This window comes from Pseudonaja textilis, chromosome 11 (genome assembly GCF_049901715.1).
Source record: "Pseudonaja textilis isolate UNSWEBS1 chromosome 11, rPseTex1.2, whole genome shotgun sequence".
NCBI classification, from domain to species: domain Eukaryota; kingdom Metazoa; phylum Chordata; class Lepidosauria; order Squamata; family Elapidae; genus Pseudonaja; species Pseudonaja textilis.
This window is the reverse complement of record NC_142000.1, coordinates 16,660,085-16,687,453: the sequence shown is the minus strand read 5'-3', so window position 1 is coordinate 16,687,453 and position 27,369 is coordinate 16,660,085. Positions and strand designations below refer to the sequence as shown.

The following is a 27,369-nucleotide window of genomic DNA, read 5'->3' as shown; positions in this document are numbered from 1 at the left end:
CTTGTTTGTTTTCGTTTCCTGGATTTCTTACAGTTCATTTTGCTTCGGGCTTGTCTGATTGGAGACCTGAGACTTGGGATAACAATCTTAACCCTCCCTCTCCTTGGCAAGATAAAAGCAGGTTGATTTGGCTTCCATTGGAGCAGCAAGCTATGAGAGGAGCCTGTTTATACATGCCAAAAACGGGGGGGAAAAAAGAAGGAAGAGAGTCTGTGCGTGTGTGTGTACATTCTGTAAAAACTGCCACCAGCCAGATCTTTGAAATTTATGGCATACAAACATTAGTAAATAAATAGCCTACTTGGCTGCAAAATATAGCATGCATTCATGGCTGGGTGTCACTCCTTTGCATTTGTTATTGTCCTTGTATTCCACATTACCTGAAGAAGACCAACATAGAACATGATGGTGGGGTGGAGTTTCTCCTCTAGCTATATCCCTACAAAAATATCCTGGGAAGTATGATAAATGAGAGACAATAATATGGATGGAATATTTGTACCTCAGGACTGAACTGTGGAGTCCTTAACACTCTCTGAGTTGGTTGTTTTCTTGTCAACTCTGAAGCAAATCTGGCTAAAGACATCTTGTGCTGCCCCTTCGTTGACACAAACTCTGAAAGGGGGAAGGGAGGGGGAAGTAGAGAGACTGGCTAACAGTCAAAACAAAAAGTTTTCTTGTGGGAACCAAGGTCATCCCAACAGATGGCAATTGAAGGAAGAGAGGAGTGACCAAGCAGCCTAGTAGCTACTTACCTTGGACAATGTGAACAATTACATTTGGGGAGGGAACTATTTGTTCTTTTAATAAGGTTAAAACTGCAGGAACTTTTAGAGTTGTTTTTCACCAGTTGTGCCAATATGATGTATCCAATAAACATGTTCTTTGAGGAATCTACCTGCCTCGGAGTTCTGCTTTTGGTGGATGCATCACTCAGAGTGCTGACAGTTTCATTACCAAACTAGATAACATCATCAGGGCTAGCATTGATTGTCAGGGTTCTGAGTAATACACCCATAGCAAGAAGAACTCCGAGGCAGGTAGATTTCTCAAAGAATAGTTTTATTGGATATATCCAGAGGTTGTATTCAGCAGATTCTAACCAATTCTGGAGAACCAGTAGCAGAAATTTTGAGTAGTTCGGAGAACCGGCCAATCCCACCTCTGACTGGCCCCGCCCCCATCTCTTCTCTGCCTCCTGAGTCCCAGTTGATCGGCTGGGTCTTCTTTGGTTGCCCTGCACAGGAGAACAGAGCTGGAAAGCAGGTTAGTGGGTTAGGGAGGGAATGGGGATTTTGCAGTATTCTTCTTCCAGGAGTGAAGAGAGAATGGAGATTTTACAGTATCCTTCCCCTGCCACGCCAACCAAGCCACACCCACCAAGCCATGCAATGCCCACAGAACCAGTAGTAAAAAAATTTTAAATCCCACCACCGGATTTCTCATATTGGCACAGTCTGGTGAAAACCAACTCTGAAGGTTCTCGCAGTTTTCACTTAATTAAAACGTTTTTTTCTCTTCCCCAAACAATCAGTCACAGGGTCCAATGAAGGTGCTGTCCAATCACCTGGTAACTTCACTCCTTCCTCTCTCCGGCCCCCTGTGCCAGCCAATGTCCTTGGTTCCCAGGAGAAAGTATTTTGTTTTGACCACACAGTTTCCAAAGGCAGTTTTGCTCCACTGGTGAATTGTGCTCACTGTGAGGAATGTTCCCCTTACTTGTGGGCTGCTTCTCTTAGTTTTCATCCATTGGTTCTTGTCCTGGGCGTTTTGGTAAATAAGTTATGTCAGGGGTGGGCTTCCAAAATTTTAGCAAGGGGTTTTCTGCCCGGTTGCTGGGTCGGCGTGGCCTAGTCGGCCTCCTGCGAAAACAGCCCCCCCGGGCTCCGGAGTCTCTCTGGAAGCCGGAAACAGGCTCATTTCCAGCCTTCCTGAACTTTTGGGAGGCCCATTTTTCACCCTCCCCGAGTCTCCATGTATGCCCTGCCCTTACCTACATCCAAAACGGGCCACATGGAGACTCCAAGGAGGGGAGGCAAGGGGTGGGTGGCATCAGCCAGGAGTGGGATTTGGTAGCTCACCAAACTGTACAGAATCTTAGTCAGGGGCTCCCCCGAACCCCTGCGAGCCCCCAGGAGCCCACCCCTGAGTTATCTCCTTCTTCCTGGTGGCATCCCTTCAAGTATCGGAAGGTTGCTATGATGTCACCCCTGGTCCTCCTTTTCCACCGGTACGAGATGAACAAAAGCATAGAAGAATACCAGAGAAAGTACGTTTGTTTTCTGTTAAGAGCAATCGGGAAAGGAGGAGGAGGAGGGCTTTTGCAAAAAAAAGGAGAAGAAGGAAAAAAACACACAAATTCAGCCCTGTCTGTACACAAGCATAAGTGCTATTTTCATTTCACCTGCACACACAATGTTTTTTTTTTTTAAAAAAAGTATATTTGTGTGGGAGCGCTGGATGGAGAAAGTAATCTTTGATAAGTGAATTATTTTGGAGGCGAAAGGCGGGGGTTTCTGGCATCTGAATTTAGTAAGTCAGCGTGTCGTAACTGCAGGGCTCACCAAACTAATCTGAGAGGCCCGGTTCCCTACGGAGGGGAAGAAATGTCACTCCCCACAAAGACCTGCGCTACGTTTATGCAAGTTGGCCTTTCCTGTCACATATTCGGCAGACTTTCCCTGGAAAAGGGCCTTAATCTTTAAACCAGCAGCCCTCCAACCTTTCGGGCACCAGCAAGCAGTTCCGTGGAGAGAGGATTTTTCTGTGGACTGGAACAGTGGTGGGATTAAAAATATTTTTACTACCAGTTTTGGGGCCGTGGCTTGGTGGCCGTGGCAGGGGAAGGATCCTGCAAAATCTCCATTCCCTCCCCACCCCACTAACCTGCTTTCCAGCTCTTTTCTCCTGTGCAGGGCAACAAAAGAAGACCCAGCTGATCAGCGGCGGGCGTGGCTTGAGGGGCGTGGCATTCTGTGGGGATGGCTTGGTGGCTTGGTGGCCGTGGCTTGGTGGGCATGGTAGGGGAAGGTTACTGCAAAATCTCCATTCCCTCCCCACCCCACTAACCTGCTTTCCAGGTCTGTTATCCTGTGCAGAGCAACCAAAGAAGACCCAGCTGATCGGCGGTGGGCGTGGCTTGAGGGGCATGGCATTCTGTGGGCATGGCTTGGTGGGCGTGGCTTGGTGGGCATGGTAGGGGAAGGTTACTGCAAAATATCCATTCCCTCCCCTCCCCACTAACCTGCTTTCCAGCTCCATTCTCCTATTCAGGGAAACAAAAGAAGACCCAGCCAATCAGCTGGGACTCTGGAGGAAGAGAATAGATGGGGGTGGGGCCAATCAGGGGTGGTATTTGCTGGTTCTTCGAACTACACAGAATTTCCACTACTGGTTCTCCAGAACTGGTCAGAACCTGCTGAATGCCACCTCTGGACTGGAGGGAGCATCATTTCATGTGCTACCTGCATTCTGTGGGTGGGGCTTCATTTATTTGGGTGGGGTGGTTTCTGGCCCAGTGGCTGCTGGTCTATGGACTGGGGGATGGGGATTGCTTCAAATAAATAAATAAAATAAAATAAATTCCAGGTCAGAAGCAGACTCTGAATCATGGCTTACAACAACTTCAACTTTGCTTTATTGGCCTACAAAGGTCATACATGAAAGGATCCGTGTAAAGTTATGCCGTAATGGTGAACGAGACTGTGACCAAACAAGGACCACTTGTAAGCTGATACTACAATTGTTACAGAACTTTTGCCTGACTCGTAGATCGGAAGAAGGTTTACAAAGCAAGCAATCGATCGAGCTCCAGAAACTTTCTTTCTTTCCCCCCCCCCAAAGAAACCCACTGATATCATCCATTGCCACGGAGAATGCTGACGAAGTGAATGGTTCTGAGCGCATAGAGGAAATCCGTGCAGGATTGTCAGACCCTATTACAGAGTTGACTTCTTTCCCCTCATTCTAATCAATGGACGGGTCAATCACGTCTGACATCATGTTCTTTGCATTATCAGATCGGTGGATAAGAGAGCGGGGGGGAAGGCCCAGTGGTCAGAGCTGTCTGAATCAAGTCAGTCACGATTCAGATTTATATTTATTTATTTAGCAAAAGGATGAGAGAGAAAGAGAGTCGATAGCCCCAAAGTACCTTTTGATGCTCTCTCCAGATTAATCCCTGCGGGGTTCGCGTCTGATCAGCCCACCTGGAGTTCTTCAAAGCCTCCACACACGCCAACCATCACGTTTTACGTAACAACATGTTGAATGTGAAGTTGAGCTGCAGAATGGCTATATATTCTCAGGCCTATTTTTATAAGCATTATGTGGCATGCATGCATTATGCTAACTGGAAATTATCTCTGCATAAGAGCTCATTCATACACCGGCATTAATGAAGGGAGATTGAATTCCAGGTGCCTTTCACTAGCCCTCCGTGTGAATTTGCTGGCAGGGGATATTATGGTTCCCATCAATTAGGGATGTACATCTGATGGGATCACAGAAAAGGACCTTCTCAGTGGTGGCCCCTTCTCTACGAAGCATTGTTCCTTCCGAGGTATGGTGGCATCCCCCACTGTTGCTTTTCCAAAAGACTCTAAAATCCTCATTTTCTCAGCAGATCTGGGGACCACGAATGGGGATAGGGCTCCAGCAGAGGTGGTATTCAGCAGGTTCTGACCGGTTCTGGAGAACTGTTAGCAGAAATTTTGAGTAGTTTGGAGAACCGGCAAATCCCACCTCTGACTGCCCCGCCCCCATCTATTCTCCGCCTCCTGAGTCCCAGCTAATCGGCTGGGTCTCCTTTGGTTGCCCTGTACAAGAGAACGGAGCTGGAAAGCAGGTTAGTGAAGTGGGGAGGAGATAGGATTTTGCAGTAACCTTCCCCCAGGAGTGGGGAGGGGATGGAGATTTTGTAGTATCCTTCCCCAGCCATGCCCACCAAGCCGCACTACGCCCACCAAGCCACGCCCACAGAAACGATAGTAAAAATGGTTGAATCTCAAAAATGGTTGAGCTCCAGTAACTGATTTGATTGTGTTGCTGTTGCCCTGTGATGGGGTGGCAGATTTAATGGGTTTTTAATCCTGTGATTTTTAACATTCCAAGCTGCCTGAAGTCACCGACGTGTAAGTTGAGCCACCATATAAATTGGTTTAAAGATTTAATTAATTAAAGCTGTCCACCTACAATCAACTAGAGTTAACATCCATTTAACTGAAAGCTACATTCATGGGGAATTCAGAAATTTAATCTAGTGGGTTTAAAACTAATTGAAATAACAGCAACAGCGGGCCATTTCTGACCATTCCTAATGTTCCTGGGTAGGTGTAATGGCTAAGAAGATTGTTAAGGCCTCCCGTTGTCAACAAGAAGCTGCAACAGGAGAGCAAGATCCTAGAAGTATCAGAAATCCCCTAAATTGCTTGTTTCCATAGTAAAAAATCCATGTTATCTTAGATGCCTCTTTCGTGCCTCTAACTCAGAGAGAATTAATACAAAGAAATTAAGATCTCTTTGCCACAAACATGTTTTTTAGAATTATTTTCTGCTATCCAAAACAGCATACTTTTGATACTTGATCCGGATGGGACCATGCACTATAGAAGTTTGCAAAGTTTCCACCAGATTAGCAAATGGGCTGGGCTTGTAGGGGTGTGTCCAATCTTGACAACCTTAAGACCCGTGGACTTCAGTCAAAGTTTTATTTTGAGTTGAAATAAAAGTCGAGATGAAACCCACAGGTCTTAAAGTTGCCAAGGTTGGATGCCCCTGAGTTAAGGAAATGTCCCTGCACTTTTAAACTTGTAAAATGGCAGTGCCCTCTTCAGCTAATCCCAAATCAAATGAAAAGGAAGAAACAACTGAGCTTCGGTGAACATGAGTTCCAACCCTTCGCAGAAGCATAAACCTTGCAACATCAGGATTTGTGGATCCATCATCATCTTCTTTTAATGACCCCATAATCCCTTGCAGGGGTGGAGCTGAATGGAGCTGAGTGTTTTCTGGCCGGATGCCCTTCCTATCACCTCTGTGGAGTTTGCAGTTCTCACCTCACAATCAGGAGGCTGTGAGTTCAATCCTAGGTAGAGGCTAATATTTGGAATAGACTCTCCTGCTCAAGCAGGGGATTGGACTAGATGACCTCCAAGATCCCTTTCAACTCGGTTATTCTGTGATTAGCAGACATATTCCATCGTGCCCAGAGAGAGAAATATCTGCTTCTACCTAGGATCGAACTCACAGCCTGCTGATTATGAGGCGAGAGCACCACCTCTAGGCCACCATCCCACTCAGGATTTGCGCATTCGTGGAGGCCCAAAATTGTATTCAGCTAGATGTGATTGTAGCCTCAAAGGAGCAGAAGACAGGTCCCCGATACTCTTACAAACTTCTTCCTGGCTTTCCTATAGCAGGAAATAGCAGCTTAAGTCGCTCAATACTTGCATAAATCAAGGTCTCAGGTTTAATTCCTACCATCTTCAACGAGAGGCGAGAGGTTTGGAAGAACCTTGGCAGGTGCATTACGAGAACTCTCACCTAGCAGCGGAACTAATATTAGAGTGATAGTCGGACTCTCTAAAGCAGAGGTCTCATTCTCGCAGCCCGCGGGCCAACTGCGGCCTGCAGGACAATATCCTGTGGCCCCCACCGTGATATGAAAGTATAATATTAGTGTATAATATAAAGTATAATATAAAGTATAATATTGTACGGCCCAGCTTCACCCAGACTCTGCCTCCAGCAGCCCCCAGGTAAATTGTGTTTGAGACCCCTGCTCTAAAGGGGGTTTTATAAGAAAAATTGCAGGCCATTGCAGGAACCATTTGTGCTTAAGTTTTGCATGCAGAAACAGCCCGTACCTGTGTTGAAGAGTGAAGGAACACAGGGCAAAAGAAAAAATCCTGCAGAAAACACCACATCACAGTCCTTCCGGCGTTTCCGAGAAGGCTCCACACCCATTTGCACCACTCAGGTGACCCTGAGGACACAGAGAAACCTCCAAGTGGCCTCAACGACTCTTTCAAAGAATGCAAATGACCAGCTGCCTGCAAGGAGAATAAATCCTTCCCTTCCCCAACATCCAGTCGGAGCTGAAGAAGCTCCTTGAATGAGAAGCGAAACATCTTCAAAGAAAAATACAAAGAAAGTCCAGTTGCCTCTTGAAAAAGCATCTTTGGGATAAACACAGCCTGGATGAACTGAGAATCTCCACAAACATTTTATAAGGAAGCATGTGTAAAATTATTCCCCCACAAAATATATTTGTGGATTTAGGGAATTTAAACATGTATTGAAATAGGTGCAGCCTTCCTTGGATGTGATTTTTACAGACTTCGAGCAAGCTGCTGTCAATTTAAGACTTAAATATAAATGTCTCAAGATTTTTGCAAGTCCTTAAGTTGTCACATTAGTGGCTTTCAAAATGTGAACTGTGAAAAAGGAACGAGTGGTTTTTCTTTGTTTTTTTCTTCTCTTCAAAGGATGTTAATATAGTGTATGAGCGATGCCAAAGGTAATGAAGTCGGGAAAACTGTGTTTATATCTACACATATAAAATAGTATATTTCAGTTATTATTGAGCCCCATCTGGTGGCGATATGCAAGAATAACCAATATTTATGACACTGGAACATTAAATTATATAGATTTCACAATTGTTATTGTTTGGAATTGAAATTTCTTCAACGTTTCTTTTGTGGGCCTCCGCTTCCTCGGCTTATATTTCTAGTGTCTTAGAAACATTTTTATTGCAGCAAAAGAAACAGGTTTAATCATCTTACATTTGAATAAGAAACTAAGAGTGGACCTTTATGGTTAATAAACAACCTTCCACACAAAAGAAGATAACAAAAAGACTTTGAGAAGTCTGGATCACTCCAAAATGATGACATCCATCTAGCAAGTTTGAAAGCACATTCTCTTCTCTTGTCTTTACATTCCAGAGAGCTCGGGGGAACTATCTAAGATGTCCCAAAGATGCTTTTTTAAGAGGCAATGGACATTCTGGATTTTCTTTGAAGTTGTTTCGCTTCTGATCCAACAAGCATAAGCGCACCAACGTGCCTACTGTCCTTGTCCTATTGTATCTTTTATTTTTCTGTATCCATGTATTCATAACTATGTTTTTACTTATACCTATTATCTTATAAGCAATTGACAAACCAAATAAAATAAATAAATAAATAAAACTCATAAAGTCATTTGTCTACAGAAGTTGACTAAATTGGAAAACAAAATGTTGGTGGGAGGATTGTGCTTGGAGGATGGCCTATTAAGGTCACATCCCTTGGAAAAGGCATTTTCTGATATGGTCAATCATATTCCATCAGCACCTTCATGCTCACCCTCACGATTGTGCTTTCATTTGTCTTCATTCCCTGGAAAAATATCCAGCAATTTATCCTTTGAAAGGAATAGTGTCCTGACAATCTCCAGATGCATCTTAATTGCAATTCCTAAAATTCCAAGATAAAAAGACTTGACTATATGGGCAAAAAATTCTGAGAATTGCGGGTCCCAAATGATTTGAAACACAACAGGTTGTAGATCCTCAGTTTTCTAGAATGTGAATGACCAATTGGCAACAACCTTAATGAAAAGAAATGCCCTGATGTCTAGTGTTTTGAAGGAAGAAATCACAAAAATGTCAATTTCTTGGCTCAACATGATGTATTTCAGAGATTTTAGCCCTCTTGGTATCCTCTCCAGGGGTGGGCTTCAAAAATTTTAGCAACGGGTTCTCTGCCCGGTTGATGGCTGGGCGTGGTCATGGTGGGTGTGGCCTAGTTGGCCTCCTACACCATTGGGGGGGGGGGTTTTTTGCCCTTTCTGGGCTCCGGAGGCTTTCCTCAGGCCTCTGGGTGTGCGAAAACAGCTTTCCCAGGCTCCGGAGGCTCTTTGGAAACCAGAAACAGGCCATTTCCAGCCTTCCTGAACTTCTGGGAGGCCCAATTTTTGCCCTCCCTGAGCGCCCTACACTTACCTGCATCCAAAATAGGTGGTGTGGGGACTCCTGGGAGGGTGGGCTGGGGTGGGCGGTGTCAGCCAGCAGTGAGATTTGGAGGTTCTCCAAACTGCACAGAATCCTAGCCAGGGGCTCTCCCGAACCGCTGCGAACCCCCAGCAGCCCAGCCCCGATCCTCTCCTCTTGTCTCCCTTCCCCTTCCCCATCCTTGTTTTCTTTTTTCTTTTCCCTCTCTCCTCTCCTTGCCTCACTTCTCCCGGCTTCCATTGGACAAAAACTAATATCAGAAAACAATTTCAGTTGCTTACAATTTTACTGACAATAAGTGTTGGCTTTGTTTTTTGTTTTAAACCATCGCATCATTCATCCTTTCTCAAAAAGTCTGTAGTTCTTGGATTTTCATTTCGATCGAGAAATTGGTTTGTTCGTTTCCAGGTAGATGCAGGCCGAAAAGTCTCATTTTCCAAGCAACACAAAATCTAAAAGCAACCAAGTTCGGAGCAGAAATACAATCTACCGAGCTCGCTGGGTGTTTGGTGAGAGTACAGAGCTGGCATCAATTTCAGATTCTTTCATATGGGGGTGCAAATCTATGTAAATTCCAGATTCCTTACACAGCCCCAGTAGTGTCTCAATATTGCTCTGAGACAAACGAAGATACCTGTGCAAAGAAAATAAAATGTGTGTGTAATGCACTTGATCACAGTTATTTAATTTCTTGAACTTAATCATAACTTAATCATAAGTTTTTTTCCCAAACACCATCACTCTGCTAAACAAATAATTCCCTCAACACTGTTCAACTATTTACAAAGTCTGCACTACTATTACTATTAACCTTCTCATCACTTCTTATCACCCATCCCCTCTCCTCCTTGTGACTATATAACTGTAACTTTGTCGTTTGTATCTTTACGATTTATATTGACTGTTTTCTAGTATGATTTGATTGCTTATTGTACCCCATGACTATAATTAAGTGTTGTACCTGATGATTCCTGACTCTTGACGAATGTATTTTTTTCTTTTATGTATACTGAGAGCATTTGCACCAAGACAAATTCTTTGTGTGTCTAATCACACTTGGCCAATAACGAATTCCATCTATCTATCTATAACAAAGTGTCAACTACAGAGACCTAATATGGAGAGATACAGAACTGAAGATACCACAGAAAATAGAGGTCCAGGATGTACATGCCAATAGTTTTCTACATTTGGTTGCCTACAGAAGGACTGCAACCCCAAATTTGCTGAAACATAGAATAAAATGGAAAAAACAGAGTCCTGCAAATAGCCCCATGGGGATAATTGAATGCTCGGGGACCATGAAGTACTGAGGTTTTGCTGAGACGGAGAGACGACAAAAATGAGAATGGGGGAATGAAACTAGGACGAAGTTTGCTAACCTGCAGCTCAAGATTTCTTCAGGTTTAATCTCAGGCAACGACTGTGGAATTTTGAAGTTCTCGTCTTCTCTGTCTTTGTCCAACATGTTTCTGAGCTTCTTCTGCAAGGTATTGAACCCGGTGCTGGGATTCTGAAAGAAGAGAGATGAAATAGAGAGCTTCTCTTTTTTGGCAAGCAGGCGTTGCAAGGAAGGGAACAAGGCCACTGCCTCTTGGAGAGAGATGGTGCTTTCTAAATCGGATGGCTTCCTGCTGCTGGTCTTGCGAATCTCCTTGTTGGGCGAGGCTGAGCCGGGGATGCTGTTTCGTGGAGCGTTTGCATTTCGGGCCGAAAGGGTCTGAGTAGGCAAATCCATTCCACTGAAGGGTGTGGGATTGTGGGTATGTTTCCGGTCTGTGGGAAAAAGAAATATCAAGAACATTATGCTTGGGAAAAGAGCTATTCACCAGGAATTCACCTTCCTTAGAGAAGAAGGGTCAACCTCCAACTTCTATGACCATGACTGATAGTGCTGGTAGAGCACCTGGGGTGTTCACATTGCAGCCCTGGTCAGAAGGGCCCAGAAGAGATTATAGTACCCGAGACTTCTCAGAAAACAACAACTGAATGAAAAACTCTTGGTGACCTTATATTGCTGCACCATAGAGAGTATCTTAACATTCTGCACCTGTGTATGGTTTGCCAGTTGCAGAGGGGCAGATAGGACAGCACTCCAGAGGGTGAACATCATTGCCCAGAAGATCATTGGTTGCCCTCTCCCCTCTTTGGATAGCTTTATAGCTCCCTCTGCCTTAAGAAAGTTCAAAACATCCTCAAAGATCCATCTCATCCTGGGCACCCAACTATTACCATCTGGTAGATGGTACCAAATAATAAAAACAAGGACAAATAGGCTGAAAAACAGCTTTTATCCAAGGGCGGTAGCCCTGTTGAATTCTACTAGGTATAGTGCAATGTTGATGCAGTGTCGGGGATTTTCAATTCAATGTGTGGAGTGTGAAGGATGTGTATTTGTGTTTATTTTCATGGTCATGACATGCACTGAAGATGATGTTTGATTTCATTGTGTGAGGTGCAATGTCAATAAACTAAACTAGTCAAGGAGTTGCGTCTAGCAACATTTGCAAGGTATCAAGGATACACCACCTGGGAATTGCTCTACAATATAGGGGTTTATACAGCAGAGTTTTCAAGAGCTGCTTTTCTTCATTATGGAGAACTTTACTAGGATGTATGCACCAGTGGGATCCTACCTGCTCCACTACTGTTTTGGTGATTGCGCGTGCGTGCAGCTTTCTACACACCAGCTGAGGCCTGCCGCACCAAAGTGCAGGGGCACGTGGGAGAGCCAATCCTGTGGTTTTCTCTTCTTTCTTTTCTCAGCTGATGTGGGAGGCTTTTTTCCTCCTCCTCTCAGCTAATCCTCGGAGGCTTTTTTTACTACTGGTTTGGATAAACTGGGCCGAACCGGTAGCATACCACCACTGGATGTATGGTAGTAGGGTACTGTACTGCCATACAGTATTTTATCTGAGTTACATCCTTGAATTTCTGGTTGTGAGCCTTCTAGTTGGGAAAAATCTGGCCATTTCCTACCATAGATGCGTCTTTTGGTTGGTAGTCGTAGAAAGCTCACAAAGTTGGACAGATGATCCCCAAACTGGCTCCAAGGAATGTCCACTGAGTGTTTCGCAGAGATGGGATGGGTGTCTGTTATGGTTTGATCTTGGCTGGACCCGGGATAATTGGAAGTCTTGAAAAGAGGGAAGGAATACGATGCTGTTACTGATGTCCTAGGTTCATCTCTCTCTATTAGACTTGTAGCCCACCCCAAAAAGATGCTTGCTTTGTATGCACACCTTATTATTATTATTATTATTTTTATTACTTGATATGTTGATAGATCCCTTCCTCTTCTGAAACACCTTAGGGAATTTATGATAAAAATAGCAAGAACATACATAATAAAAACAATACTCAAAACCCAGGTTCATCTCGACAATTGACAATTGTCAATGAGACAATCCTAGACCAGGCCAAGTCCAAAAATGTCAGGGAATTTCTAGAAGCCTGGCACTCTGACAAATCAGTTGTCAATAGACACATAGACATTAACAACATCTATAGACTATGCAAAAGAGACAATCAACCAGCCCAAAGGAGAACAAAAAGATTCCAGCATCTCTCTACCAGTAATCAGAGCCCAGACAGACTAACATAGATTAACTCCAAGGTTAACTTCAGATCAATAAACAAGTAAGCAGTACCCCAAATGAGAAACTGCCAAAGAGCCATCAGTAAACAGCTCAACCAAAGAATCCCTAAAACTGCCCCCACCCACAACAGACAGGCAAGACACCAGAATATAAACCAACAGCAAACAGCACTCCTTACTAGCACTGAGGAGGTTACCTAGTTGGGTAATGAAATGTCGGCAAGGAAACAAGCAAACTCAGAGAGCACTAAGGACACCCAGGTTCAGCTTTTCATTACTATGAAAACCAATACAACATTATGCATTAAAAGTTGGGGATAGAGAGAGGAAAAAAAATCTTCCAGTGTTCAAACAGAAAGACCTGGGTGAAGAGTTATGGTTAATATAGATCACTGCAAAAATAAATCACGTAATATATTTTATTATCTGGCCCCAGTTCTTTTCTAAAAATGGATTGTTTGGCTTATCCTGAAAAGCAATTCACCAAGCAAGCCCAACTGATGACATTCCTGTTCTCCTAAGTTGCTGATTAAAATAAAGGACATCATTTCCCGAGAATGACCATGATGGGACTTGTAGTTCAACACTTCTACAAAGCATGGGTCTCCGACCTTGGCAATTTTAAGGCTTGTGGACTTCCACTCCCAGAATTCCTCCTCCAGTCATGTTAGCTCAGGAATTCTGGGAACTGAAGTCCACAAGTCTTAAAGTTGCCAAGGTTGGAGACCTCTGCTACAAAGCATCTGGTTGGAGAAGATTCTTCTAGGGCAGGGCTCTCCAATCTTGGCAACTTTAAGACTTGTGGATTTCAACTCCCAGAATTCCTCAGCCAGTCTAGGAACTCCCAGAATTCCTCAGCCAGTCTAGGAATTCTGGGAGTTGAAAATACACAAGTCTTAAAGTTGCTAAGTTTGGAAGCCACTCTTCGAGGGGTTTTTGGTTGACCCTTTCAGGAAGCAGACCCCTGGCCCAGATAGTACTTGTGGTTATGACTGAACCAGGCAATTTGCAGATGTTAGCAGAAAATTTAAGAGATCTGTAATTCTTATTACAATGCATTTGAAGTGGTGTCCTCATGGCCTATCTCCACCTGCATTCCAAGGGAGACATGATTTTCCTTTTCATGGGCAGCATTCAACCTACTTCTTCTTTAAGAAAGAAGCACTTCTTTCTCCCTTAAAAAAAAAAAAAGCCCATTCATGAGGGAAAATGAGAGACAGATGGCAAGCACAGACAAATGTTCCCCAAGAGATGATAATCTGCTACTTAAGGAAAATACGATCTAAGGGACTTAAGGAGCAGTCGTGATCTCTCTCTCTTCTTAAAAAAAAAAAAAAAAATTCAAAGGAAGATGATGGATTTGCAGAATTTTGGGAATCAGTGGGCAGAAATTATTTCCAAAAGGAAAATAATGTTTGGGCAGAAGGTAAGGAACCGATTGGAAAAGGCTGGTTTTAACCGATGCATTTTTTTTTTTAACACCATGCTACATTTTAATGCAAACCAAAACAGGAGGATGCTGACAGGTGAAAAGCACAGAGGCATATCAAAGGTGAGCACATCTTTTGCCACCCCTTTAATGTTAAGGTTCCATTTACCTGGGGGATTATAGGTTTTTTTTTAATATCACATTTCTACAGCCTAGGCTAGGAGAGGCAAATGTACGGTTGTACACATCCCAACTTTTAGAAAGGGAGAAGAAGCAAAGAGAGTGTGAACCAAGGCTTGATAGCTTTCCAGAAGAAGAGTTTTTTGGAAGCTACCTGCCCTCTGGGGGTGGTGGTGGAAAAGGCATATTCCAGCTTGGAGTCCGTTCAGGGAAAGGAAACATCTGTGGTCAAACTCCAGTTCCATATCTGCCATTTCCCAAGGGAATGTGGACAGTCTGGTGAGATTCTTGTAATATAGGCAATCAGCAATAAAGTACTTGGATCTATTCACTGAGTGTCTTTGGTTGTTCACGCATGACGCGTGAAGATTTATTTCCCACTATATACATTGAATACGAAGAAGGGAGAGAGTTGTGTTACCCCAGTGAAAATTCTGCATTGCTGCCATTCAGCAAGCGGCCATCTGACATTGTCCTGAAGGTCCTTTTTCAAAGGAAACTCGACTTTGTTTTTCCTTGAAGACATTTCGCTTCTCATCCAAGGAGTTTCTTCAGTTCTTGGATGAGAAGTGAAGCATCTTCAAGGAAAAACAAAGTCCAGTTGTCTTTGAAAAAAGAACCTTTGGAACCACCATGACCTGGATGATGGAGAATCTCCATAGACATCTGACATTGTATCTCTCACACTTTCAAGGGGCCATGGTACCAAACACTCCTTGGCGAGTTTTTTCTCTTTTGTTGGTGTAATTTCCAAGGTGTATCAGTACCTTATAATACACTGCTTTATAGGCAGAGGTAGGGGAGAGGGATGCTTGATTCCTAAGCCACCTTTTCACTTTCCTTTCCTCCTGCAGCAAGAGGCTTTCATTCATCATCTTCATGGAATCCAGTGATCGTCTAATCTTCTTCAGCTAAAGGATCAGGATGGAAAGTTGGTTAATCTGGGTTTCCACTCACTTCACAACATAAATAAACTCCAGGAAATATTCATAAAGGACAACTAAGATGTGAAGAACGGGATCTTTTTATCAGGAAATTGACTCTTCCAACTTTAGTATGCAAAAAAGTTGCAAAGTGTGCAGAAAGTTTGGAAAAACAATGAAATATCTATAGTGAAAGACTGGATTATAAATTTCACCGAATTTGTAGAAGTGCTAAAGCTGACCAGTTTGATTGGAGGGGGAAAAAAGACAAAGATGTTTGTTTCAAAAGATCCAAAACTTTATATGGACTTTGAAAGAAAGAAAAAAAATAGAATTGATGAGGTTTCAGGGATTACGAGGGACTGAAGAAAATGGGAAAAAGAATAAGAGAATTACTCAATAGATAGAAGAGCGGAAGGCTTAATTGTATCCATTTTTCAATTTCCTTCCTTTTTCTACCTTTTGTTTGTTTTATATACTTTTACTAGATAGATAGATAGATAGATAGATAGATAGATAGATAGATAGATAGATAGATAGATAGATAGATAGATATAAAGAAATAGAGATAGGTAGCAATAGAGAGAGATATATATCTCTGTCTCTTGATATATATGTATATGTATGTATGTATATGTGTGTATGTGTATGTGTATATGTATGTATACATATACACAATACAGAAGCCTGATGATGGCAGATGAGATTCTGCCGAAACGTTGCTACAACTTTAAAAGCACAACTATAATGACGTGGGAAAATACCCGAACAAAGCTAAATACCATTCATGTATACATGTATGTATACATATACATATACAGGTTGACTCAGCCTTCCATCCTTCCAAAGTGGGTAAAATGAGGACCCAGATTGTTGGGAGCAAAATGCTGACTATGTAAACCTCTTAGAGAGGGCTGTAAAGCACTGTGAAGCGGTATATAAGTCTTAAGTGCTAGTGCTATTAAGATGGTGGGGTTTTTTTTAATGGCTTTTTAAGAAATAGCATGATGGTTTCCAAGCTCCTGTTATTTTTTCCAGACATGGAAGTATTAAAAAGCATCCTTTGATATAATTTAAGGACATACTTTTAGCAAGAGAATTTATTTTTAAAATTCACCTGCTTCCAAATCTAATGACACAGAGAAGAAAGGGTCTCTCAAAGAGGATTGCAAAACCTTGCACGCAGATTTGGAAGTTAGCTTGTACCATTCCTAAAACATCTGCATTGGTGACAGAAAGGGCATCTGGCCAATAAACACTCAGTTCTATTCAGCTGCCCAGACTCCATCGCGCAAGGGATTATGGGTTTTTTAAAAGAAGATGATTCCTGCAACACCACTAATGTAGGGTAAGGAACAAACCCTGATCCTCCCTTATGTGGAATAGCCTCCTCCACCGTTCCTTCTTAACTACCTGCCTCTTTCTTCTCACTGCTATTGGACTTGCATTTTTCTTCCCAGGCTTAGTATGTTGATTTCTATTCCAGGCCCCATTGGACTTCAGCCATCTCCTCCTCCTTCAAGAAAAAAAACAGACTTTCGCCTCGAACCAGCTGGTGGCAAAAAGCAAATGCAAATTACAATGGATTTCACGCCATATACCTGAAATATCTCCCTATCATTGGATACTCTTAAAGCTTTTGCTCTTTTGTTATCGAGCCAATTCACAGGCCCTATTGGTGTCCAGTTCCTTTCAGTCATGGTTCTGGCTTTGCAGGAGGAAAAACTGCAGCTGTGGAGACATGCCAAAGGCGCGTGGCTAGCAGAGAAGTAGCTTGCAGTATGAAATCTGCATCATTTAGCTAATGGTACCCGTTCCTGCTGAAACCATTAGCTGACCTTCACAAGTCCTCACTAAAGAACTGTGATGCAATAATCTGTGTTCTTGCCCATCTCCTAGGAGGGTTGTCTTGGCAACCAGCCTGAAAACAGGACTGTGGCATTATTACTAGAGGATTCAGCCAAGATAAATAACCAATCTTTGTGTGATGACCCTGGGTGTGGCACAAAGGCAACACAGTCAGATAATCAGTAGGAGTCCCTTTATTAGCTCCAACTTTGCCCCCAATGTCCTGGTTACCTTCTGGGCTGGAGAAAAACTCTCCCAGGAACAGCCCTTGGATGCAGAGAATCAAATCCAAAATGTGGTCAACAAAAACTGTAACTATAAGTCCAATCAAGGCAAGATGGGGTAATTAGTCCAGCAGGGCAAGAGAAGGAATTCCAGATGTGAAGGAATGGAAGTAAATCAATCCAGTTGGGAGGATTCCAGGAACACAGATAACGGAAGTCAACACAAGATAAACTCACATTTGTTCCCAGCAGACGCCACATTCAGCTTGTATCTCTTTTAAACTTTCATTCCCAGCTGTGGCTAATGAAGGGATTCAGGGCCCTTTCCTCCCTCATAAGCCACACAACCCACATTGCTCTCTTCCTTCCTCCCTGCGTGCCCTAGGACAAAAGGATGTTGGCTACGTTGATTCTCATAAATATTTCTCCATGTGCTTCAGGTGGCTTCTGTGACTGTTCGAAATGTTTGAAATGAAAAACTTCTAGGGAGAAGTTTGCTCATGATGTATTCCTTCCTCACTGGGCAAGGTTGCCTCTTCCAATGAGGAAGATGAAAAGCCAAGGGGGTTCTGGACCACCAGGGAGATAAATCAGGGAGACAATTAACTATGATGGACACCAGGAAAGGACAAAGCAACTTATATCATTGCAGGACCTTCCAATGGAGTACAGCAATTCCCCATTTGCTTGCAAAGAATTTCACTTTTCATATTTTCCCTCCTCAATGTCTTTTCTATTGAACTGGAAATCCTTTTCCTTTAAAAAAAATGGAGAAACAGAGCTTTGGCCCAGTTTTATTTTGGGAGGGTACCACCAACCCTGTTTTTTTTCCCCCTGTCAATTCTGAGCATCCCGTAGAAGACTTTGAAATCCTAAACGACGTGACCGTTCAGTGGCCTCGGACGGTGAGCTTCAACACACGCCTTTCGGTGACACAAAGACCATCACGGAGGAACATTACTTGAACTCTGTAGCGATGGATCTTGAATGGGGAAGGATGTTACCGTTTTCAGAGGGATGTTAAATTAAATCCATAAATCTTAGGAAATGGGAGAAAAAATCATTCACCCATAAACATTCCTCAAAAGGGAAGATGGAACTGAGAATTAAAAAAAAAAGTTCAGATCGACTCATCTAAGCCTCCAAGGGGTTTTTAGACATCTTAATAGCTTGATGAAAGAAGGTCACAGGAAGAGATTGGTTTCCACTGGGAACTGGAGCTATCAGCGGTATTGGACCCCTGTTAGAAATATTGGACAGGGAAGCTAACTAATGGTTGAACATTAAGGGTTGGGCAGAAGACTTAGATCCCTCATCGCCACCATCTTGTTCTTAAAGGATTATATGATTAGGTAGGTACAAACCCCTGGGAGCAGGAGACAAACATTTGGAGCTAAATGACTTTGCTAATCATTTTGTTCCAGGGACTGGGCCTTCCTACCCTATTTAACCATAAAAGGACTTTTGTCCACAAAAGTTAAAAAGCCACGAGATTTCATGGTGACTTTGGTTTTGCTACAACTCATTGTCAAGATTCCCTTTCATTGTTTAAATTACACGCCTTCTACCTTCTCCTGTTGGAATCTTATGATTATATTACTTTGTTGCCTGTATGTACACTGAGCTTATGCACTGGAGACAAATTCCTTGTATGTCCAGTCATATTTGACAATAAAGAACTCATCTACTATTCTGTTTTGTGCTGTGCCGTGCCGTGCCGTGCTGTGCTGTGCTGTGCCATGCCATTCCTCTCCACTCCACTCCACTCCACTCCACTCCACTCTACTCCATTCCATTCCTTTTGGTCTTCCAGGCATACAATATAGAATAACAGAGTTGAAAGGGACTTTGGAGGTCTTCTAGTCCAACCCCCTGGGGTTTGGCTCAGGAACCCTGGAAGTTGAAGCCCACGGGTCATAAAGGGGTCATCGTTGCCCATCCCTGCTCTAGTCAGTGAAAGTGAGCTCAGCGTTGGGTGAAGCTGGAAACCAGCAAGGTGAAAAATGGCAGCTCTTCCTGATAAATTGAACTTTGAAGTCATGAGAATGCTCAGGAGCTGGATAGACTGGTATAGGGAGAAGGTTAGACAAAGGGGGAGGAAACTAACCCATGTTGGTTCCAGTTATCAAATGAATTCCACTTCCCCCAAAACTAGTGACAGTGGGCCTTGTTGTTTTCTTGACCACCTAACGATTGCAACCATACCGTTTTTGTGGATTGTGAGATTTAAGCTCCACATTTTAAGTCACAAAAACTCATTGCAAAACCTTACACTGACTTTCTTCCAGCCTTATCCTGTGGGGATTTTCTGAAACTACAACTCACCTAGGGGAAAGGGAACAATATGCACCATCGTGATCTTTCTGCAGAAAGAGCAAGATAGAAATATATATCAAATTGTAGACACTTAAAATATTGAGATTCAAATGTTTCTTTTGGACAAGAGCTTTTTCTCTCTTTAAGTCTAAAAGAGGAAAGGACAAAAATCTTGAATCCAGTCCTAAATCAAAACATCACCAGAGTCTACAAGCTTTTCCAGCTTACATATCATTGGTTTTTGTTTTTTTTTGGCAAGGATTGAGGATGAACTATGGAAAATCCAAAAATTAGAAGAGTTGTTTAAGATGTAATTTTCACAGTTAAGAGTCAGTGTTAAAAAGGAATTTTCAAATACTTGGAAGAAAAGAACTTAAAAGACATCAGAATCATCCCAAGGATCTGCAGCAAATTTCCTCTTCTCTTAAAGTATTCCTTATCTCATTAGGGTTACATTCTTTTATCTTGCCCAGAGTTACACTATGGTAAGATGGGCCACCAATAAATTTGATCAATAGACAAACAAAAATAGAATCTTGGTCCCACTTCATTTGTGATGGCCCTGGAAATAAAGGAATATGATGCCCAATAGGTTCACCAACAGCAGACCAGGGTCACCTCAGAAAAACACCCATTGATCTGGAATGTTCTTTCTGTCTTTATGACCACTTGGCTGCTCATATTTCTAGGACCTTATAATTTAATTTAGAGAAAAAGGCCCTGCAGATTGCATCGGATCTCGGCTGGAAATTGAAGGCTATTTGTCACTCACAAACATCTAACTCAGCCAGAAGTAGAGCAAGCTCTCTGTACAACTCTCTAGTGTAGCCTTAAAACTGGTGGGGAATTGAAAGATTTATTTTGTAGACCTGAACTGATCAAAACCTGCCTATTGTGGTTAATTGTACAGGGGTTTTTGGAAGGTCTTATGAGGCCACTGGGAAACCAGAAGCTTTTTCACCAGCCTTTGAAATTCTGGCTGATTTCAGGGTCACGACAAATTCACATTTGTTTTCTAACCACCACGGAGAAATGATGTCCAAGTCATGAGGGCATGTGTAATATGCTAAAGTATAGTGATACCCTTGTACTTAACTGGTTTGAAACTCATCGAATTTGGTACTCAATGCATTTTGCCATGAAAATTTTGACCCAGTACTCATCATTTGTTTGGTATTTAACACACAAGCTAGAATTTTTTGATGTGAGCTGTTTTTCCTTATGTGGAAAATTTGTTTGGTACTTATCTTTTTTGGTACTCATCACTCCTCCTGGAACCAATTTGTGATGAGTACCAAAGTACTACTGTTAGGATTTAGATACTTCTAGTCTATTTGCATATAAATATGGATTGGGTACAGCTTTCAAATTTTATTGCGGATATAATCTAAATAGGATTCATGTACCATAGATAAGTATGTAAGCCATGTTCTATGTGGAAGTTGTATTCCTTTATAAAATATTCCTTTATTGTATGTTTCTATGTGTTGACTAGAGTTCTATGATTTTCCATGCTGGTTGGGGAATTCTGGGAGTTGAAGGCCACAGTCTCAAAGCTGCCAAGGTTGGACCCCCTGACCTAAATCATAGCTTCACCTAAAAAGATTTCCAGAATTTTCTCCCTGAAGAATTATCTGGAAATTAATTTGCTTTATATGTAGACCTCAGATCAGATGGGATATTGGCTTCCTTCCTGGAATGAGAATTCAACATCTCAAGAAGCTGTGATTGGGTCTCCTTTGGTCATTTTCCATGTCTCCAAGAAGATAGTACTTTTCTTGACAATTCAGTTCTTGCTCCAAAGAGGGATCTTCTTGATTCCTCTTTGTGTCCACAAGTAAGGTGTCCACCAGTGTCCACCAGTGTCTACCAGGTGTCCACCAGTAAGCTTCATTTCCCTAACTGCAATTTTTAAAAAACCTCTTTGTATGCAGAGAGGAAATTATGCATTGTTTCACAAAATATGTTTTGCTTATCAAGTTACAGAATATCAGTTATTCTATCTGTAGGGTTTGATAGCCCTGAATTTGGGCATGCCAGATCCTCACTATTCTCACCGGTAACTATTCAGATAATTTCAGATTTTCTGCTTTTCCTCTTGGCAGTTCCATTCACTCTCCCTTTTAGCCAAACTTCCGGTTACTTCAACTTTCCCTTAAAAAAAAAATTAAAATACTCCCATGCTGTCCTGATGAACGGGATTGCACTGTTACCAGCATGCATTTTGCTAGCAAAACTTCAATTTACTTGGTCAGGGTCCTTTTGTGGCTTGGGCTTAAAGGCTGCAGTTGCCATAGTAACAAAAGTTAGTTACCTAAGTGACAACGCTCTTCTAATGTTCCAGGAAACACCCTTGAACTTGGTTTATTGCAGCATCATTCACAGTGGACGGAACTGTAGATGGGAGCAATGTATATATTTTCATTATGTAACAAACCATTATTTTTCTCTATGAGAATGAGACCCCTTTGTGACTATCCATATCTATCTGTCTGTCTGTCTGTCTGTCTATGTATCTATCTATCATCTCTCTCTCTATCATCTATCTCCATCCATTTTTCTATCTCTTTCCATCCATGCCTGCCTGCCTGCCTGCCTCTCTCTCTCTCATCATCTATCATCTGTCATCTATCTATTATCTATCTCTATCCATTTTTCTTTCTCTCTCCAACATTTCTGTTTTCTATCATCTATGTATCATCTATCTATCTATCTATCTATCTATCTATCTATCTATCTATCTATCTATCTATCTATCTATCTATCTATCTATCTATCTATCTATCATTCTATCTATCTATCCTTAATTAAAACATGAGTTTTCCACAATTGTTTTATTCCTGAACTGATGAAGCATCCCTGTGACCTTCCGTGGTGATCTATTGCCTTGGGCTTCAGTCTCACAGAGGACATTCTAGCGATACTTACTGAGGTCCTTCCCTCTGAGGTTGAAGAGTGGAAAAGATCTCAGAGGAGAAATCTTACTTTTGAAAGTACCTCTATGATCCACCTCAGCCTCTAAGACCAATCTTTTTTGATTTCCCCTGGTTACTTCCAAAGGTTCAGAAGAGGATGATGATGTAAGATTTAGGACCCCCCCTAAAGCCGAAAGGACCACAGCAGCTTCTGGACATATATTTCTTCTCCTTGGTTAAAATTAGTCTGGTCAAATAAGTGACTGAGATGGGGAAATCAAAGCTGCGGGTGCTTTGCTGTTCTCCTTTCTGTCCTGCTGGCAGAACCGTTGACACTCACAATGGCACTCTGGATGTTGGAGGTCTCCTCTCAATCTCTCATATTGATCCAATTGCCCCGATTGTTTCGTTTCAATATGCCCAGCTGAAATTACACTACTACAGGAGCCATAAGTGCTATGGGTGGGATGGGGGAGGAAGAGACCAGTTATTTGGGGTGAGGGTGGGTTGATATTTTTTGAAAATGTCTTGGGAGGTCTAATTGAGGTTTCTCAATTAGTTTACAGCCTGTGATGGAGCAGGCACAAATAATTGGAGGTTGATGCAATGTCTGGATTGTGCAGGCATTGGAACATTCAGCATCCAATGTGAACTCCAGGAACAGATGCCCAACCAGAGCTGGCAGTTAATTAAAAGCACCATGTACTTAAATGATTAACTAATCACAGCATGGCGGCATTCAACAGAAAACCTTCTCTGTTGGAACTGGTAGAGAGACTGCTAATGTCTGCCTTCGAGGTACCCTGCCTACCACAGTTTGTTCCTACACTGCCAATAGAGACCCAGTTAGTCTCTCCAGTTTCATTAAGCCACTGCTTGGTTGGAAAGAAGGTTCCGGCAACAGTAACTGTGAGAGGGATCTTGGAGTCTTAGTGGACAACCAGTTAAATATGAACCAGCAGGGTGCGGTGGCAGCCAAAAAAGCCAATGCGATCCTAAGTTGCATTATAGAGGGATACAATCGAGATCAAGGGAGGTACTAATACCACTCTCTAAAGCCTTCGTAAGACCACACCTAGAATACTGCATCTGGTTTTGGTCATGTAAGGACCAGACTTTCCCCCACCTGCTCAACTTATAAGAATGAACTTTTGAAAACTGGGTATTTCAAAAGGAATTCTTTATTGAAGAGGAAGAAAGCAAGTCAACATTCGAAGCAGGATCTGATGTCCTTCCGGGCACACAGCTCAGATAAAGGGAGTTAGAACCCCTCCCCTTAGTCTGATGTGGATTTCGCCAATACCCGTAAGCAAATATGTTATTTTCCCCTTGCCTCTGAGAACGTAGCTAAGAAGAGATTGCCAAGAAGTTTCTTTTGGAGTTGGAATTTATATGGCCCCTTCTCCTCTTTTGACATCTCTCCAAGAGGCGAGAAGTTTCCAGGCATCTGGGGTGCCAGGTAATGGTTGTAAATCATCTAAAGGTCATACAGATTCAGTACAAGAGTTAGGATATTCAGGTTTTAAAGAATTACTTGCATCAACCCCACCTTTTCATCCATTGAAGAATGGCAGATACACAGATTTGACAGGTCACCACACTATTAAAAAATGCTGAGATTCTAGAAAGAGTGCAGAGAAGAGCAACAAAGATGATTAGGGGATGATTGGAGGCTAAAACATATCAAGAATGGTTGCAGGAACTGGGTATGGCTAGTCTGGTGAAGGAAGGACTAGATAAGCAGTCTTCCAATTTTTGAGGGCTGCCGCAGAGAGGAAGGGGGTCAAGTTATTTTCCAAAGCACCTGTAGGCCAGACAAGGAATAATGGATGGAAACCGAACAAGGAGAGATTCAACCTGGAAATAAGGAGAAATTTTCTGACAGTGAGAACCATCAACCAATGGAATAGAAGTTGCCTTCAGAAGTTGTGGGAGCTTCATCCCTGGAAGCCTTCAAGAAGAGACTGGACTGCCATCTGTCAGCAATGGTGTAGGGCAGGGGTGTCCAACCTTGGCAACTTTAAGACTTGTGGACTTCAACTCCCAGAATTCCTCAGCCAGCAAAGGAATTCTGGGAATTGAAGTCCACAAGTCTTAAAGTTGCCAAGGTTGGACACCCCTGGTGTAGGGTATCCTGCTTGGGTGGGGGGTTGGACTAGATGACCTACAAGGTCCCTTCCAACTCTGTTAATCTGAAGCTGTGGTGGTTCAGTGTCCAATCCAATGAACTAGCATCTATTTTGACAGTCCTCGAAAGATGGATGAGCAGCAGAGAAATGAAGTAATTCAGAATAAGTGAGCTTTTCTTTTAAAAAAAAATCATTCTGTTTATTTATCTGTTTGTTTGGGTGTTGAGCCATCTTTCCCGTTTCCCTCCCCGAAATCTTTTCATCAGACATAACAGCTGGCTTGTGTGCTGGAAAAAAAAAAACCACTAATAGAAAATCAATGTTTGCCCGACAGAGAAGGCGAAAAGCATCAAATTAGCCATGAAAGAACGTTATAATTTCAACTCTTCAGACAAAAGACACCGAAGTAAATTGTGGAAGGCGCTCAAGCTGGTGTTTCATGTCTGAAGGATCCAGAAAATAAACTTGCAGCTCTAAAGTGAGAATAGAAAGGTGGGACCTTCGTATAATGTAATATTTAGAATTTAGAATAGAATAGAGATGGGAGGGACCTTTGAAATCTTCTAGCCCCCTGCTCAGGCAGGAGACCCTGTACCATTTCAGACAAGTGGCTGTCCAGTCTCTTCTTAAAAACCTCCAGGGATGAAGTACCCACAACTTCTGCAGGAAAGCTGTAATTGTTCTCACTGTTACGAAGTTTCTCCTTCATTCCAGGTTGCTTCTCTCTTTGACTGGTTTCCATCCATTGTTTCTTGACCTGCCTTCTGGTGCTTTGGAGAATAATTTGACACACACACCCCTCTTCTTTATGGCAGCCCCTCAAATATTGGAATATTGTTGTCAAGTCACCCTTGATTCTTCTTTTCTCTAGACTAGCCAAACCCAAATCCTGCAACCGTTCTTCGTGTGCTTCCGTCTCCAAGCCTTTGATCATCTTAGTTGCTCTTCTCTGCAACTTTTTCCAAAGTCTTTTGTAGGTGGTGACCAAAATTGGTTGCAATATTCCAGGTGTGGTCTTATGAGGGCCGTGATGGCAAACTTATGGCAGGTGTGCCAGAGGTGGCATGCGGAGCCCTCCCTTGGGCAAAGGCACGTGTGGATTCACTTTACGCATTTTGGGGATGCGCACGAGCGTGCTTTGGGTCCTCGAGGCCGGAAAGGTTAGCCATCACTGTACTAGGGCTTTATAAAGCGGCACTAATACTTCACGTGATTTCGATTCTATGCCTCTGTTTATAGAACCCAGGGTTGTATTAGCTTATTTGGCTGCTGCCGCACATGGCTGGCTCATATTCAAGTGATCATCCAGTCTATAATATATCCGGTATATAATATAACTTGTGGCTGGTCATTTGAGCCTCAAGTGAAAATGAGTTGATTTGTTCTGTCGGATTTATTTCTGCGTGTTTCATTTGTTTATTTTCTTCTCTGCCCATAACATTCTCATAAATCTGCGAAATTCAGGATGTCAGTCCTCTTTGCCTCCTGCTTCTTCAAAATCCAGAGGGGAGAAACGACGGACATTAATGTCGCCATTATCACGACACGATCCAAATACGGGTAATCCTCAACTTATGACCCAAATTTATCTTGCAAAGCAAGATGGTGGTTAAGTGAATTTTGCCCCATTTCACGACCTTCCTTGCCACCGTTGTTAAGTGAATCATGAAGCTGGTAACATGGCTGTTCAAGGAATCTGGCTTTCCCCATTGACTCTGCTTGTCAGAAGGTCACAAAAAGGGATCATATGACCCCGGGAAAGTGAAACCGTCATAAATAAGCATCTAAATTTTGATCGTATGACCCTGGGGATGCTGCAATGGTTGTAAGTGTGAGAAAAGGACATAAATCACTTATTTCAGTGCTGTAACTTTGAAAAGTTACCAAAGGAACGGTTGTAACTTGAGGACTACCTGCATAGCTGGCCCATATTGCCATCTGAAGAGGGAGCCTTGGTGAATGTATTCAACCCAGGGCCTCTTTCCATTGCAAGCAAGAGAGATGTGCTTTAATGAGATAATATGCATGTCTGAAAGCAATGTTTAAGGAAGCCCATTCAGCTCTGAAAATAAGTGTCAGCTTTAATGGTAGCTCCTTCACTCCAGTTTTCCTCCTTCCTTTTTTCTAAACCACAATGTATCTCAGCTGGCATGTCCCGCTAACCACTAATTTTTTTAACCAAATGGAAGTCCTTGTTTGAGGCAGAAAACTAAAGCTGCTGCTGTGACACTAATATATCTTTAACAAGGGAGGGAGGGAGAGCGAGAAAAGAAAGATAGAGGAAGGAAATGAGAGAAAGAAAGAGAAAGAAAGAGGGGGAAGAGAAATAGGGGAAAGGGGAAGAGAGAAGAGAGAGAGAGGAAGGGAGGGGGAGAAGAGGGGAGGGAGAGAGAGAGAAGGGAATGGAGTGAGAGAGAGAAAGAAGGAAGGAGGAGAAAGAGAGAAAGAAAGGGAGAAGAGAGAGAAGGGAATGGAGTGAGAGAGAGAAAAGAAGGAAGGAGGAGAAAGAGAGAAAGAAAGGGAGAAGGAAAGAGGGAGAGAAGGGGAGGAGAGGGAGAGAGAGAAAGAAAGAGGGAGGAGGAGAGAGAAAGAAAGGGAGAAGAGAGAGAAGGGGATGGAGGGAGAGAGAGAAAAGAAGGAAGGAGGAGAAAGAGAGAAAGAAAGGGAGAAGAGAGAGAAGGGAATGGAGTGAGAGAGAGAAAAGAAGGGCGAGAGAGACAGAGAAGAGAGAGAGAGAGAAAGCAAGGGAAGGAGAGAGAGGAAGAGAGAGAAAAGGTAGAGAGATGGAGGAGAGAGAGAGAAAGGAAGG

The 27,369-nt window shown here is 42.7% G+C and overlaps 1 protein-coding gene across 1 annotated transcript; it reads right to left on the bottom strand.

The window, feature by feature from the left end:
- Positions 1-9,484: 9,484 nt before the first annotated feature.
- Positions 9,485-16,828, bottom strand: C11H16orf78 (chromosome 11 C16orf78 homolog). The gene is made up of 5 exons (XM_026713983.2): positions 16,730-16,828; positions 14,973-15,116; positions 11,978-12,134; positions 10,381-10,774; positions 9,485-9,632 (listed from the first exon to the last, which is right to left on the bottom strand). Exons 1-5 carry the CDS (start codon positions 16,826-16,828, stop codon positions 9,485-9,487), a joined length of 942 nt encoding a protein of 313 aa, XP_026569768.1.
- Between the last annotated feature and the right edge of the window lie 10,541 nt (positions 16,829-27,369).